This window comes from Ciona intestinalis, chromosome 10 (genome assembly GCF_000224145.3).
Source record: "Ciona intestinalis chromosome 10, KH, whole genome shotgun sequence".
NCBI lineage: Eukaryota > Metazoa > Chordata > Ascidiacea > Phlebobranchia > Cionidae > Ciona > Ciona intestinalis.
Window position 1 is genome coordinate 3,730,920 of NC_020175.2, and position 17,299 is coordinate 3,748,218.

The 17,299-nt window shown below is 34.8% G+C and overlaps 3 protein-coding genes across 5 annotated transcripts in view; all 3 read left to right on the forward strand.

Moving 5' to 3' along the window:
- Positions 1 to 6,707: 6,707 nt before the first annotated feature.
- LOC113474589 lies at positions 6,708 to 10,025 on the forward strand. Its single transcript, XM_026836338.1, has 7 exons — positions 6,708 to 7,018; positions 7,301 to 7,377; positions 7,707 to 7,836; positions 8,179 to 8,262; positions 8,324 to 8,402; positions 8,826 to 9,013; positions 9,415 to 10,025. Exons 3-7 carry the CDS (start codon positions 7,722 to 7,724, stop codon positions 9,546 to 9,548), a joined length of 600 nt encoding a protein of 199 aa, XP_026692139.1. The 5' UTR covers positions 6,708 to 7,018; positions 7,301 to 7,377; positions 7,707 to 7,721; the 3' UTR covers positions 9,549 to 10,025.
- Positions 10,026 to 10,497: 472 nt separating this feature from the next.
- Positions 10,498 to 13,229, forward strand: LOC113474639 (low-density lipoprotein receptor-related protein 1B-like). Its single transcript, XM_026836477.1, has 2 exons — positions 10,498 to 12,753; positions 13,113 to 13,229. The coding sequence occupies exons 1-2, from the start codon at positions 10,717 to 10,719 to the stop codon at positions 13,227 to 13,229; spliced, it is 2,154 nt and encodes a 717-aa protein (XP_026692278.1). The 5' UTR covers positions 10,498 to 10,716.
- A 532-nt stretch (positions 13,230 to 13,761) lies between these two features.
- LOC100186071 (magnesium transporter NIPA2) overlaps positions 13,762 to 17,299 on the forward strand; it is a 10,145-nt gene continuing 6,607 nt past the window's right edge. The window contains exons 1-3 of one of the 3 annotated variants that reach the window (XM_009861686.3): positions 13,783 to 13,941; positions 15,386 to 15,426; positions 16,014 to 16,107. In XM_009861686.3, the coding sequence (XP_009859988.1) occupies positions 15,405 to 15,426; positions 16,014 to 16,107 (116 nt within the window). In that variant the 5' untranslated portion in view covers positions 13,783 to 13,941; positions 15,386 to 15,404. Of the gene's footprint in view, positions 13,942 to 15,385; positions 15,427 to 16,013; positions 16,108 to 17,299 lie in introns of all 3 variants that reach the window. The other 2 variants (XM_026836319.1, XM_002121056.5) reach the window with 2 other exon arrangements.

Here is a 17,299-nt window from a genome sequence, read left to right on the forward strand (position 1 = left end):
CACGAAAATATATTATCTAACTGTTGCGACTTTTTATTTCAGAGTTAAGTCTTTGTCAAGAAAAAATTCGAAATGTGACTCAATTTTTTAAAGACAACCCTGATATACAAGATGGCCCAGAAGCCCCTTTTTGTAGGGAGGACGGCACATTTGAGCCAAGACAATGCTACAGCTTTGTTGGCAACTGTTGGTGTGTCACCGTTCATGCCGGCATTTATATTCCCGCCACAACACATAATGACACGGATACCAACAGAGATTGCACCAGTAAGTTTACTTCTCTATTTAATTTACAGTACTGTGGGATAAGATAGAACATCTTTAGCACATAATATCCATCTTAATGGTGTTTCAAACAATTAACAACAGTCTATTGAAGTCGTGAGGATACGGTTTTATAATTCTTTAAATTTTCTTTGATTACTACCAAATGAGACGAGAAAATAAAATAAACAGATGTCCGATCTTTTGCTACTGGATAAAGATTTTAATACAAACTTGTGTTTCAGACCTTACCACTTGCCAGCACTTTTTCAAATTTCAAGCTGAAAGAATGAATGCTAATTCAAGCAAAATAGCAACCAGTGTTAGGTTGCCTGATATTAGATGCTCTGAAACAGATGGCTCTTACATGCCAAAGCAGTGCAATGAGTTGGGAAATGAATGCTGGTGTGTGGAACCTATTAGTGGATTACCATTAGGTACTAAAACTGCACCAAGCATTGAAGAATTAAACTGTGAAGGTAAGAATTATACATGTGTAAAAAAACAACTTTTACTTATAACTTTTTTTAATCAACTTTTTTTAATCATTACACAAAAAATGATTTTTTTTAAAGAGTAAAAATGTAATAATGTATCGAAATAAAGGACTTATTTTGTTTTATATGTGTAGTAAATTAATCATGTTTCGAAAAGAACTTATTCTACTTTATATGGGTGACCTAACAAAGGTTGTATAATATCTGAGCCTAATTTTTACATAACTTTTATGTAACTTAATTGAAAAATTGAAAGTAATTCTTAAGTGAAAACTTTATTCCTACAAAAGTGTTATTTTACCCTAATGTGCTTGTTGTGATTTTAGAAACAACAACACAACAAACAACAACTGATCAAACAACAACAACAACAACAGAAGTGAGTTTAACAACAGCAGTTATAAAAGAAACTACAACAAGTTTTATTCAAAGTAAGTTCCTTTCGTTGAAAGTTGTTTTTACAAACTAAAAATGTTTATTTTTAAATTACTTTTATTTTGGTCATAAAATGGGGCATTATCAATTGACCGAAATACAACAGTAGTGATATATTAAGTGTCCTATTGGTTGGCATGTAGTAACTGTATACATTTAATTTTTTGCCCAACAGTTGTTGTTATTCCTGGGCACGCAATGGCTAAATAAATTCATTTTTGCATATCAGTTAATTTTTCTATTATTCTGTATATTGTTACTTTCCTAACGTCCTGATTTTTACACCCTATGTGTTTTACAATTCTGGATTTTAATAATAAAAACTCATGAACTTTAAAGTAATTTAAAACCCAATAATTGTACAGCAATTTACTTTGCGTCTTTCATCAAAGGTTATATGCCCAAAATGTATAAATACTAAACCATTGACCACAATCACTGTAATGCTTGTTTTTTGTGCCCATTTATTACAGTGATGCTCTCTTGTAAAATATAAATTTTCCGATACTCATATGACAATAGCCACTGTTTTTACAGGAGTCAGCACATGTGAAGAAAAAGTTCAAAATATCACAAAATTTTTTGAGGAAAATCCTGATATTCAGGATGGCCCAGAACCACCATTCTGTCTTGAAGATGGCACATATAGGCCTAAACAATGCTACAGCTTTGTTGGCAGCTGTTGGTGTGTCACAATGTATTCTGGCACACAAATTCCTGGCACATATGTAATAGACGGGAATGCTACTCTCATTAACTGCTCAGGTATATGTTAAACTAAAGTCGAGGTGTGCTACCTTTTATTACAGTACAGCCAGGTATAAATTACTGAGCGAACCACAGCCTGTACGTTTATTTAATATAGGCTTGCATGTACCAATAATACTTTCTTCTTGATTTTGATCTTATGATATTAAAAGGGTGTTATATCCTTAACAAAAATGTGAAGTTGGGGCCCGTATATATTTGAAGAAAACTGCTGTATAAATTTATTGTCGCATCAAACAAATTCAGGAAAAACTACAGTAAAAAAAAACTGTTTTACTTTTATGATTTCACAGATGATGAACTTACAAAGTGTCAGCAAGACTTTAAACGACAAACCGAGCTTCGTACACTTGAAATAACACTTGAAGTGCCTGTCACTAGAATAATACCTAAGTGCTCAGTCCTAGATGGATTGTATGAGCCTAAACAGTGTGGTATTGACTCTTGTTGGTGTGTTAATACACAGACAGGGGAAAGGAAAAATGATAATACATTTTCAATTACTGAAGAAGGCAACTGTACAGGTAAAAAAATTACTTCTCTTGTGAATAGTTACACTTTGAGCTATACTTTTACGAATAAACCATTTTTATAATTTCTTTAAATGAAATAAATTTTATTATCCTTCCATATGAGGTAAAGTGGCAGCTATTATAACATGAGTGTTCTGTTTCATACATTAAAAGTTATCATATATGTAACTTTGCAAATATTTTTTTTGTTGGGAAACCCATTATTTACAAACGGGTTGTAGCTGTAACACATATACCCACAACGGTAGCAGCATTGAGCATTGAACTCAGTATCTTTGGTAACATCGTATGCAAATTACTCAAGTTTTCTTTGTATTTGCAGAATCAGAAATCAAAATAGAGACTACAGTAGAATCTTTAACAAGTAAGTTAAGTTGTAAGTTTGCCAGTACATCTATTTAATAGCTTAAAATAAAATTACTTAAAGTCGGAGTAACTGTCGGAGTAACGACATTAAAACAAGGTTGTTCTGCTTGATACCAGTTTCTGGTATGAAAAAATAGTTATTTCCTGAGACTCCATCATTCCCTGATAAAGTCTTGCCAGATGGCTGAATTGTTGGAAATATACCAAGTTTTTCATACCAGATGAGCCGTTGAAATATTATTCACATTATGCCAGGTAGCAGAAGTAACAGAGAGTTAAACTTTTTTTCCAGCCACACAAATTCCACCGACGCCCGAAACTCCATCTGTAGTACCACCAGTTGAATGTGGTGGACTTTACTTTGCACGAACTGGAATCATTGAATCACCTGGTTACCCTATACCAACTGCAACATCCCGATGTGTGTATCATATTTTAAGAACCGATCCAAAGGAATACGTGACCGTTTCATTGGACAGCATTGGGTATGTATGTAATATAACCTTGATGTCTTACAGTACATACTTTTTAATTAAAGCAGTATTTTTATACTGGTGCTATGTTACAATGGTATGCATGCGGGACTCTAAAGGTTATAGGTTCAAAGCTTGACACTTGAGGCTTGATGCTGCATTGTTTGCGTGTGTGCCCTTGGCCAAGACACTTACTAGCAATTGCTTCAACCTAGTGGTTCTGAAAAGGTTGTTTAAATTGTCAGCCATACATAAAAAGAAAAGAAAATATTTAAAAGATATTTACTTACAAAATTATACATTTGGTAACTGGCATTATATAATAACTGCCGTTGCCCCGCCTTGCGACTATAATAAATTTTGTTTTAGTTTTTTATTCTAAGAATTTTCTTTTAAACAAAGATAAAATTCTATAGGTTCCCACCAAGAGACACAAATGGTCGATGTCTTTCTGACCGCCTTGAGTTCACTAAAGAAGACAACGTAACAACAGATTTTTGTGGAACTATCAGTGATCCAATCGTAATTGATTTTAACACTGATGTTAAGATCACCCTCGTTCCTGGGGACCCTCCTTCCATAACTAAAGGGTTTGCCCTGTCTTATCAAATAAAAAGTAAGCTTTGTGTTTTTTATTTGCTTTTGTAGGAAAATTTTTATATGTATAAGACAAAAAAGACTTTTGCAATGCTTAAAATTAAAAAAACAAGATTTTGTCATAAGATTTTGTCAAATTCTAGCTTATATGTGTTTGACATTGTAAAACAGTTCTTAAAAAGAAGACTTTTAATTTTGGTGTGACGGTTTATCAGGGCACTGGAGATGAAATAGTGTTTTTTGAGCTGTAGCTTGTTTTTTTGTTGGGTGTGGTATGTGTTATTTAGGTGTGCCTTGAAAGATTTAAAGATGCAAATAATAGGACAAAGTAACTTGGTAAAAGTATGAATGAATGTAACTTACTTTATCCTTGCGTGACCAGAAAACGACATTCGTTATAACACAGTGTTCTGTTTCATACAACTCGTGCCAGCTTACGAGTTACCAAGTAACTTTTGTTTATTGTGTAAGATGTGTAACATTTTGCCATATAAAAACTATAAAGGGCTTTGCCAACAATACTTTCCCATTAATAACGAAAAACTTATGCAGCTTGTGAACATGAGGGCCAGCGATTCTTAAACTATGCCTCTGCATGCGACAAAACTTGTGACGAGCCAAACCCTTCCTGTACCAGACAGTTTGAGCAGCGATGTGCCTGTCCAGTTTATAAACCTATTCTACACTCTGGGAGGTATGCACACAGGACTAATTTTTCATGTTTTTAAGAATGTTTTAATGTTTTTTTTTTAACTTTTTAAAAGATTTTTATTTTTTTTCAAGCATTTTATTTAATATTTATTTTTTTTATAAATGTTTTAAGGCTACAAAACGATTGCTTGAAATTTTGTTGTTTAAATATTTCAGGTGTATTCGATTTGAAGAGTGTCCATTACGATTTAATGAAGGCTCTGGCAGTCTCCAAGTGAGTAAAAGTACTTTTACATTGCATACCCTATAGTATGATTGTAACCAGCAGCCTAAACCACATACTATTTGCATGCATTTTTAATGTGTTGGCAATAATTGCCTAAATATTCACTGATTCTTTTGTACTGTGTGTTCTCAAATACTTTTAGTACACTGTTTTTGTGTTTTAAATTTGTTGCTAAAGACTATTCTTGGTGCGTTATGTTGTTTTTCTTTGTTTTTTTTTTATTTTTTTTGCTAAATAACGAGCAATGTTCATAGTACAATGTGTTTCATTAAGTTTTAAATTGTTTAATTTTGTAAACAGCCACCCAGCACCACAGCAAGCTCTTCTACAACTGAAGAAGCTACAACAGTGACTACCATTTTTCCTGATGTGGTTTCATTTGACTTTATAAACACAACAAACACAAGAGCATGCATGCTCTTAGTAGGGCCTGCTACTAACCTAACTTATCAATTGAGTATTTATCCATCCGATCAGCCCGAAACTGCCCAAAGACTTCCCTTAAGAGGGTCAGTGTTTGGTGTGAGCCAAGTGGTCTGCATAAACAATCTTAAACCAGGTGAAAAAAAAATTACTTTCATGCAGTTTTTTTTATAATTTTCTTTTATTTTTTTATACAAAATAATAAGCAGTTCGGTTTGTATTGAAAATGACCAGGAAATCCCAATTATGCCTGTTTTAATGTGTAATATATTGTTGTCTGTGTGTATTTGGTTCTTTCTTTTATAAAACATTGGTGAATAGCAGACGAAACATTGCTAGATTGAAGTTTAGCTCTTTAATAAAAAAACTGCTAATTTATACAAGTTATGTATATTACACTTTGCCTCCGCAGGAGATTTTAAATTTTGTTCAATATTTTCCAGGAACAAATTATTCTGTTTCTGCTTCTGTGACAAAGGAAGGAAATACTGGTCAACCGTCTCTTATAACATTTATAAGTAGTTCTGGTGCGTATATGGACTATTTATCTATTTCGGACTTTTTATTTTCATTTACTTTTTTATTTTTTATTTCTAAATATTCTTGATATAGATACAACTACTACCCAGCCTCATGCCAGAGCAGAGGATGGTGGAAGCCAAGAATCTACAACTGAATCACTAACAACAACAACAGAACAAGCTACAACTGAATCACCAACAACAACAACAGAACAAGCTACTACTGAATCACCAACAACAACAACAGAACAAGCTACTACTGAATCAACAACAATAACAACAGAACAAATTACAACTGCAGCCTCAGCAGTACCAGACTTAGTTTCCTTATCCCTGATTAACACAACAGCTACAGGAGTTTGTTTGGAACTTATAGCAGCAAGAGCAGGTGCTGATTTAACCTTTCCAGTTTCCCTATACGAATCTGCCCAACCAGATAGAGTGGGCCTAAATGGTTCAGTGTCAGGGTCAGAACAAAACAATTTACATATCATCTGCATAGACGGGATAACTCCAGGTATAGACTTATATTTTAAAGCTGTTATTGTTTTCTTAACATTTCTTGTACTCAGGAACAAACTACACCTTCACTGCTGCTACCGAGTACCAAGAAAAGCAGGGAAAAACATTGAAAATATCATTTGTTAGTAAAGGTGGTAACATATTATTGTTTGACAGTTTTGTTTTTATTTGACAATGTTTATTTTAGAAATAACCACGCCACAACCTTTGATAATGATAACTTCAACTGAACAATCATCAACAACACAAAAAGCTACAACACAACAACCCACAACAACTGCAGAAGCTACAACAACAACAGAAGCAACAACAACAACAACAGAAGCTACAACAACAACAACTGCAGAACCAACAACAACAGAACAAACAACACAACCAACAACAACTGCAGAACCAAAAACAGCAGAACAAACAACAACAACACAACCAACAACAACTGCAGAATCTACAACAACAGAACCGACAACAACAACTACAGAAGTTACAACAACAACAACTGAAGAACCGACAACAACAACAGAACCAACAACAGTTTTAGTTTCTGCAACAACTGAAGCTACAACAACACCCAGAGAATCAACCAACACAATCGCTACAACACCATTCCCAACTTTACCCTTACCTACTGCTGCCTTTACGACACAAGACACAACAACTGGAACTTTTGAAACTGTCACTCAAGGTACGTTTTGATGAAATTTGTATGGTAAAGGTAAAACTCATAGCATGCAACATATATATACTTTTGTTTTATTATTTCTATTTAACAATGCGTTTGTTTTAGTAATTCTATTTGTTTTTTGTCCTATATGGACGAGGTCTTCTGGCAGGAAACGCCAGGACTTCTGGTTAATATGCCAGATTAGGCACATTAACATATAAAAGTGTCAAATGGTATACAGAACATAAATTGTAATTTACTAGTTTAACCGTAGGCGTGTTAATATAATGTTTTTATTTATAGCACCGGAAGAATTAGACTTCATCCAGTTAATTCAAGTTGATCCTACAGTTGCTTGTGTGAAGATTAACAACAGCCAGGTATGATGTATGTTTAACCTTCAATAATAAATAAATGTAACTTATTTGTCCTTGTGTGGCAGGGCAACATCAGATGTTATAGCACGCTTGTTTTATATACCTGGTGCCCGCTTATGAGTTACCACATGTAACTTTGTAGGTGATTTTTATTTTTATATGCATGACAATTTAGAAAACTCATAAAGAGACCACTGGGTTGAAGCATCAAATATAATAGTAACAGCCCCTTATAAACCTAACCGTTCCACCAAAACAAAATTTTAGTATCCTTTTCAAGGCTTAAACACTTTGTTTAACTACTTATTCATTTAATCTGTATTATTTTACAGTCAGCTGACTCGTACATGGTAATACTTGATGAAGTGAATCAACCAAGCGATTCTGGTTCGTCTGAAAACTTTGAAGACGTCAAAGCAACCTCTCCGTTCACTTATAAATGTTTCTATGATTTAAGACCAGGTCATATAACTAGTATACTTGAATAAATCTTCCTGGGATAAATGATTATATTTACATTTTCAAAGACACACACATTACCCAATATCTGCAATATAAAGACTGTATGTATGGCAATTTTTGTATAGTAGATTAAAATAAAAATGTATATTTAATCTCTTATTTTGGTAGGAAGCAAAGAATATTTACGAATTTTTTAACCGTATCCTCACTACTTTAAAAAAGCTTTGTTAGTTGTTAAAAACTTAATCAGGAATATTGGTTATTATGTACAAACGGTATCTATCTCACCCCACAGTACTATATGTACATAAATAAACTCATTACTTTCTCAAACCATTACAGGTACTGAATACATGCCTTCAGTAATACCAAAGAAGAATGGATCTGCTGTTAGCCAGGCCCAGAATACGAACTTCACAACCAAGCGTAAGAAATTTCTCAAACTATCTCCCAGAAAATATTTTTTAACATTTTTTTTACTCTACAGTTGCACCTGCTGTAAAACCAGTAATATATGAACAAACAAATGACACAAGAAATTGGCAGAAGTCCTATTATAACTGGAGGTTGGTAGCGTGAACAGAGTATGCCTTATAGGTTTAACCTATCCAAAAATATTAAAGAGTGTCGTGTACAAACAGCTATTAATAAATAAATGAATGTAACTTATTTGTCCATGCATTTTTTATTTTATAAACATCATGTCCGGTTACAAGTTATGTAACTTTGTGCGTGATTGTTTCTGAAATTTTTTTTATGTTTTATGTTTGGAAATTTGGACAACTTAAATAGGACTGAAGAGCAATTTTCAGTGTTTTGCCAACGAATCCACAGCTTGATCATTATTTCATGGGTATTAGAAAATAGTGTTGTGAAAAACGATTTGAGTTCAGAGATATAACTATTTTAATACTGTACTTTTGTTGTATTAGTTAGATCACTAGAGTATTATAAAAATATTCTTTGTTTTATTCATGGTCTACCTTCAGGGACAGCACAATGAACACTTGGTTTGGTGAACTATCAAGTTACATGAGTGAGCTAGCACCACAAGCAGGTCTTGCTCCAAATTCAACTAAATGCCCCAAGCCATATAAACCAACATGCAAAACGAAGCCAGAGACGTTTATTGATTACAATCAATGTCTATTTCTTGTTTGTAAAGAGCAACCAACTGGTAAGCAAAATTATACTTAGTATACTTGGTGGTATGATTTTTAATTTTGTTTCGTACATCAGAAAATTTATGTTTTTTTACAATTTGTTTCTGGTTAAATTCGGTAATAATGGTTTGACTGAAGTTAGCTTGTTAGTTGGGTTGCTTTTCTCAGTGGTAAAACATAGGTTTAATTAAAAATAAGTTAAATTGATAAATCCAAACATAGATATACTAAAGTTAATGTTATGTGTAGAAAAGACATGCTTAATCTAATACAAAAACCTTACATAAGAATCCTGTACACCTACAATGACTGCTGTTGTTTAAGCTAAAGAATAAAATATGTTTCATACTTTCATTACTATCAATTCTTTATTAGCTACTCAGTTACAATTATTCTTACTAAACCTTATTTGTAGTTGGTAACGTCACGGCAGCTGATGTGACGTCATGGGAGGCCGAAATGAACATTTTCAACAATTACCTAATGCCAATGTGGAAGCAACTCTTTTCGTCGTACAAAAACACTAAAAAGAGCGACGGAGCTCCTTAGAGCGCCCGGGGAGCAATACTTAGTTTCTTAGTCCATTTCCCCAATACACCAAAACAGCAGCAAGAATTCCAGCTTCGTTTTAATCGCAAAGGTTCCACTCTTGTGACGTCATAAGCTGGATCCTTCTCTTGGAATCTGTCAAGATTCCCAGCCCAGTAACTTATATTTTAACCTTTTATTAACACGCCTTTACCTTGAGCATGTTAACCCTAGATTATTAAGCCAACTATCTTTTGAGATCATTACTGCATATGTCTGAATTTTTGGTCGAACTACTGGTTTTTGTTAAAAGTTAGAAAATAATGCTCATTTGTTTCGTTCGGATTCGATCACCACTCAATCGAAATTGATGAACGGCTGCTCATAATCGCCAATGTCATATTTTACGCTGTTTTTCATCGTTTTATGCATCGTCGTACTCCCCGTAGAAAATCATTAGAACCGAAAATGCAAAAAAATGAGAGGTTTTGTTTTCAAGAGAAAAATGCTATGAATTATGTGTTTTATCCATGAAAACCTGTTTTTATTTGTTTACTTCATAACTCAAAGCGAATACTTCGAAAGATTGTCACCTGTCAGCCACTGTAGTTATAGCGCATACAGATTCCGAAGACAAGAGTAAGCCTTACTCTGTCGGCGGTTATCCCTTGTTTATGCATAAGAAAACTGGGCCGTGCCCTCCAGTCGCCAACGCTACACTGTTAACTGCGTGTGTGTGTGAATGATCTTTTAGGTTTTACATCAAATTGTGTATTAGACAAATTTATTTGCCATTTTCTTAAAATGGAGCTAGCCTTTCGTTTGATAATCGCAGTGACATTATTTATAATTTTTAACAAAAAAGGTGAGTATACATGTTTCTAATGTTTTATATTGTGTTTTAAAAGATGTGTTAAGTGGGGAAGATAGAACATCTTTTCATTCTATTTTTTGTCCCATTTGGTAGTAAAAATAGAACATTCAAAGAATTATAAAACCGTATTTTCACAACTCCCATAGACCGGTGTAAATTGTTTAAGAAGCGATTAGGATAATTGGTTAATATGTCCTGAAGGTGTCTCATCGCCCCCCATCTTACTATATCATTAATCTTTGCCCATTTATAGGTTCAGGAGCAGAGGAACTGGTGTCAAATAATAAATCCACCAACGGAGGATGCGCTGCCAATATGAAAAAATGTGGATGTTTGTTAGATCCAAGAAATTGCTCGTTCAACGGCAGCATTAAGACATCATGCATCCCTAACCAGGCTGTTCTAAACTCGAAAACTGATTGCGAAGACATGTCCGATGAAGGATGCCCTTCGTTAGAGTTTTATTCTCCCGTGGGTGTTACGGTAAACTCATGTACGGATAATGCAAGTTTGTCGTATCTGCTTGATCTTAATGCAACTATAGCAAAGCGTCCGAATCTAGCTTGTACCGAAGTTCAGTTTGCTTGCAAAAAGGATGAGAACTGTTGCAGTACTGAAACGTGGTGCGGGGACTCAAGGTACCACCCGTTGTTTTGCGATGATGGTAAGATGTTCTTTGCTCAACATTGGTGCGATGGAAAGAAGCACTGCGAAGACGGAAGCGACGAGGTGTATCATTTACCAGGCTTTGAATGCAAACCACGGAGAGGAATTCAGCCGAATATAGCGTCTTGTGTGTTGCCACAGAGGAACTTATACACCTCACTTCCATTTTGCGAATACAATCAAAACCTATGCGCACTGGAAGGTGGCCGGTGCTTTCAGTGTTTCGACGGAATGTATATAAATTCGGCCTCTCAAGTCTGCGACGGTGAGATAGACTGCTATGATTTGACGGACGAGTGCCTGTGTGAGAACAAAACAATTTGCAATGACGTGTTGGGAGACTCCAGAGAAAGATGCGGAGTTAATAAACTTCTGTGCTACGGTGAATGCGTGGACATGGATAAGGCTGTTATTTGCAACACTTCTTTTGCCTGCGAGGGCGATAGAAATTCAAAGTACTGCGCAGCCTACTTACCAAGCAATGAAACAGACTTCAAATGTCCTAAAGGTGTAAAAGTCAAGGCATGCGACGGAATATCGGAATGCTTAAACCGTGAAGATGAATGCGACCGTACTTGTGCGAACCAAACACACTTTTGTAGCGTTGATATAGCTTGCCACAAGAAACTGTTCTTTTTGGTGGACAACAGGTACTGCGACGGCAAACCGTCCAACATTAAAGGTTGTCCATTTGGCTTTGACGAGACAAATTGCACCAATCGCTTTTACTGCACAAATGACAGCCTTGAGAACATTAGTAAAAAGCGCGTATGTAATGGATGGATAGATTGCAGTAATGGCGAGGACGAAGCGATGAAAAGATGCAACAGCACACGTTTCTATTGCCTCAACAAAGGGGTACCTTTATCGGTCGGTATACCGCGAGTGGAGAATGGAATCAAAGAGTGTTCAGATGGAAGCGACGAATGTCCACCGAATAGCAATAGAACCAGCTTGTTTTCTAACGCATTTGAAATGATTGGTAATCCTTTCTTACTCGCCATGTTTTGGATAATGGGCATTTTCGCCATTTTTGGTAACATTGTAATGTTCATTGGTTCTGTGAAGAAATTTAAAGCGTCGACTAAACCACTGACAAGCTGTTCCTTATGGTTTGTTATTAATCTTTCGATCGCTGGTTTCTTAATGGGGATCTATTTAATAGCTATAGCTATAAAAGCGGCCGAGTTTTCCAAGTTGTACTGCTATTTCGACACAGATTGGCGAACCAGTGATACATGCGACTTTCTTGGAGCTCTAGTTCTTATTTCTTGCGAAGCTACTGCTTTTATGATGACGATAACGACAACGTTTCGACTGATTACGATTCTGAAACCGTTCAAGGCACGTTCTGTGAAGCCTGCGTGGTCGTGGGTAGCTACTATCGCCGCATGGTGTTTTGCTATTATTCTCGGAATCACGCCTACTTTTAATACAAGTTCTGGGTATTTTGTCACCGCCATATGGTTTCCAAACCACTTTTACGCCGCACAGTCGATAAGCAAATCAAATTTTGAGCAACTTGCATGTGATATTATTACGTTGAAATCAAATGGTACATGCGGTGGTTTAACTTGGGCGGAAACAAAAGAACTCGTCACCAGTTCGTTCGACTATTTAAAGATAAAAGGCGAGTTCGGTTACTTTGGAGAAACCAGCGTTTGTCTTCCTCGACTGTATGAAAAGGTTGGACACCCCGCATGGGAATATACAACGTTCCTAATAACTCTTAACACTTGTTTGTTTATATACATAGTAGCCTGCTATGTAATCCTTTACAAGCAGAGGACAAAAAGAATGCACGTAGTGAGAAAAGATGGCGGCAAGGGAAAGAAGTCCCTGCAGCAGCGAATTTTTGTACTGGTTTTGGCACATTTTTGTTGTTGGATTCCTATATGTATTTTAGCATACATTAGCCAAGCTGGAGCGAACATCCGGAACGACGCGTACATCTTAACAGCCGGGTTTCTGCTGCCTATAAACAGCGCTTTAAATCCGTTGCTATATTCAAATATCCTTACCAATTTCGTAAAAACTATTTATAGGAAGTTGAAGGGAAGCGACTGGTGCAGTTTTGCTGTAAGAAACAACGACGAAGAAGCCAGATAATTCGAGATCGTCGTGTTATTGTTGTTGCAAATAAAGTTCCATTTAATTTTTAATTTACCTTCTTTAATTGGTTACTTTTCGGTTGAGCCTTGACCAAAATAATAGTCACTTTAAAAGACCAACCACGTATGTTCTACAAATTCTATGTAATAAAACACCTATTTTATAACTGCAGTCATCCACCAAGCGGGGATACATAAAATGTTACTAGACAGCTAAAGCGCGGCACCTAGTATTAAAATATGTTCATACCTCCCAACCGTTAGGTGACGCTGCAAAGTATTTTGGGGAGGTCAATAAATTGTACCATAAAACGAGTAATTCCATTACATAAAAAGACGTTTCTACTTTTATAATTGTAAGTAAACAAAAAGAACATTTATACTACATAGTGTATTCATATTACTTTCAATGACACATCAGTGGTTTATGCACAATTGTACAGACGGCTATAACATACCAAATAGGTTACACGCATTCATTACCGACAACGTATAAATGACGCCAACGGGTAGAAGATGTCACGCGCTATGTGCGTCAGTGCGTGGAGGTGGAATAAGCAATTATGTTTGAAAAGTTTATACTCTTTTCGTGACGTTTTAATATCGTTTCCTTCTCAATTCAGTAAAATCGTGGGTTAAATTATTATTAGCGAAACGGTTAAATTTAAAACTGTAAGAAATCCGTAGCGTGATTGTGTACAATCAATTTGAAATAGCCGACAAAACCAGAAGCACCTTACCAAGAGACACAAAATGAGTTCCGGTAACTTTTTATTTATATGTACTTTACGTATATGTGTGCTTATAACTACAATCTACAACTGCTAACTGTTAAAAACTGTTTTTTTAAATTTATTATTAAATTATTTTATGTTATACATAGTGTGTTTGATAATGTGTTGTTATAATTATTGTAACACATAGTGTGTTTAATAATGTGTTGTTTTAATTATTAAATTTATGGCAAATTTTAGGGGTTGCCATTTAGTTTGCATTGTTTTTTTCCTTACCCCAGCTTTCAACGGGGTTAACAAATTTTAAAATTTGGGGTTGATTTAATCATTTTCACCCAAATGCCTTTGGCAAAATCTATTTACTGTTTGACTGTTAACCACATACGATTTTAATAATAATAATAACTCCTTTTAAAAATTAGAACGAAAAAAATAGACTTGTAGTCCTTTTAGTATATTATTAATTCTACTTTGGTTTTGTTTTGCTAACAGTAATTGTGTAGGTGTGGGGTGGTGGTACATTATAACGTGCTATGGTGCTAGACACAAGACATTTCAGTAAAGTTAGCTTCCTGACTTTGAATGGTTTTAAAAGGTTGTAGTTCGTGGAAAATAAAACAATGTTAGAGCTTCGGTTTAGTTACTATATTGAATAATCTTTGCCTAAATTAAAGAAAAGATAGTTTTGTATTAAATATACCGATACACATATTTTTAATAACTGGTAATTTTGTTATTAATTTGGTTCTGTGTTAGGTGCATAAAAAGCATTGGGTACTTACCATACCCATAAAATTAACACTAATATGACATCATATTAATGTTTTATGGAATTAGTTTAGCTTTGACTATTTCAATGATCTTTCCATCATGTATAGCCTATTATATAATATAGGAATATCCAAGCCTTTCTCTCGCAATATTTTTTGTGTTTACTTTAATGTTAAATATTTGGATTTGTAAGGTATGATGTCATTGTATAGGGCACTCTTAAGTAGCAGTCACTCAGTATTCCCAATGCCTTTCTCTTTACCCTTATGAGGTAATCCCAGACGCCTCACATTGTGACATCACACAAGGTATATCACTCACTCTTAGTATGCGTTTCACTTCAGTGATTCAGAAACATTTTCAAAAGGGAAATTGGGTGGGTAGCGTAGTTACTAAGTATACATAGCAGACTCAAGCCAAAGTCACATGTTTAACAGTTAAAAAAGATAAGGTATTTAAATAGGCATTACAATAAAAATTGTATTAGTAAAGAGATGTAGTTTTTAAATTTATTATTAATAAGCCAACATGTGTAATTTCAGAATCGCTGTTTAATTATTTGTTTGTGGGTGTTTTTTTCGTTGATATTTTTTTACTTCAGAATTTTGATTTGTAGTCTAATATATATGTATTATGAAATCATGTGTGTGTAGCTATTTTAAATTATAGCGTAATTAGTGTTTTGCTGTGTTATTATTACAGGTTTATAATTTGCTGTGAAATGATCCTAATTCATGTAAGAGGTTCGTGGAATCGCTTATGTTGTTTAGTGCATGCTTTTTGTTTTAGTTTTGTTGTCTGTTGGTTATGCATTATGCTAGCTACAATAATTCTTCACACTAGCTTATGGGAAAAAGATGGTGGTGAATTACTAACAGGCAAATAGTTCGTTTTACCATAAGTTGTATGACTCATGTATTGTCACCTTTGTTTAATTTGCATGTCATATTTTATGTTAACGCTCTCTGTATATTATATATATAATATATACATTTATAATTCAATACTTTTGCATGTTTTCAGTGTACATCATTTTGATTAGTTTCAATTCTGATAATTAATTTTATCTGAGTTTAATTTAAAGCAGCTTCATATAAAGTCACAGTCAATTTGAGGATTAAAATCAGTCATTCATTGTCATATGACATTTATAATATCAATAATACAGCAACAGCCAACCATACTATCGTTCAAATTGTATATATGTACATATATATAAACTAATAAACACCTTTGGTTTAAGTATCTAAATTCAAAATCCTTACGGATTACCTGTATTTTACAAGAAGCAAAATGACTAATATTTTCCGTTTTTTATTTTAACCACCAGATACAAGGATATTAAACAGCACAAGCACATTGGACCTTACCACGTCCACTATTGAAATGGTGACAAGTAACACAGAGGCGAATGCTTCAGCCAGGTAAGATTGCTTATCCATAAGGTATAAGCCTTGTATAATGTCCCATATTATATTTCCTGCTCCATCGTTGTCATCAAAGGAAATCATGTGTTTGCTCACTGCCTGACATTATGTCATTCTTGTATGCACAGGTTGTAACTTGTAACCAAACAGTCCTACATGTAGCTATAATTTTTTTTAGAGTACTTATCAATTGAAAAAACAACCTAAACAAGTGTATATATAGTAGGGTGGGGGAGATCGGGCACTTTTTTTTTATTTTCTTGTCCCGTTTGCTAGTAAACAAAGAACATTAAAGAATTATTAAATTTTATTTTTACGACTGCAATGTACCCATGTATCTTCCCCCACCCCACAGTACTACATTATATTATATTAGTCATTTTTAGCAATGAGATCATATTCTCTTAATAAGTTAACATATATTATTTATTATTGTAAAATTGCTATTCTCTTAAATACAAAATCACTGTAGGCTATATTAGGGATGTGCCGAGCCGAGCCCGAACTCAAAAGCTCGTGCCCGAGCGTCTCCTTTTTTGACGCTCGGCGCTCGGCTGAAAACTGGGCCGAGCGCCGAGCCTTATGCTATAATGTTGCACGCGAGAGCGAAAATTATCAAAAATTAAAAAAAAGTTAAGCTACTAAGAGATAACGAGACTGGTCAGCGTAGCTTTCTCTTTAGTTGTTTTTCGTTCGTTGTGAATTTGCTCTCTCGCAAGTAACGAATCGCAACGTCAGCAATTTGCCGGTATCGAATTACAGCCGGTGTCGAATTACACAAGCGCCCAATGTTTTCGTATCAGATTTTAAATAAAAAGCCAAAAACTCTTAAACTTTTTTATAATGAAATGTTATAAATTGCTGCAACCACGGTTTTGCAACCACGGTTTTGCAACCACATGGCAGCCCCCTTGACCGCAGACACGCACGCAACCAGAAAATGCTAAGACGCACACACACACGCGTTGCATTCAATATAACATTCCTTCGCTTGGAATTGGAACAATTTTTCATTCAATTGTTACGTCAGGTGTCCTATCGCAAGGTAACTATTAATTATGACGTTTCATAATATAACAATCGGGAGGAATGTGCCCACTGCCTAAATTGGGCAGCCAAACCAACCACGAGATCAAACCATCGTGTATCAGCGTCACATTTTACACTCTGCGCCGGCGTATGAATAAAG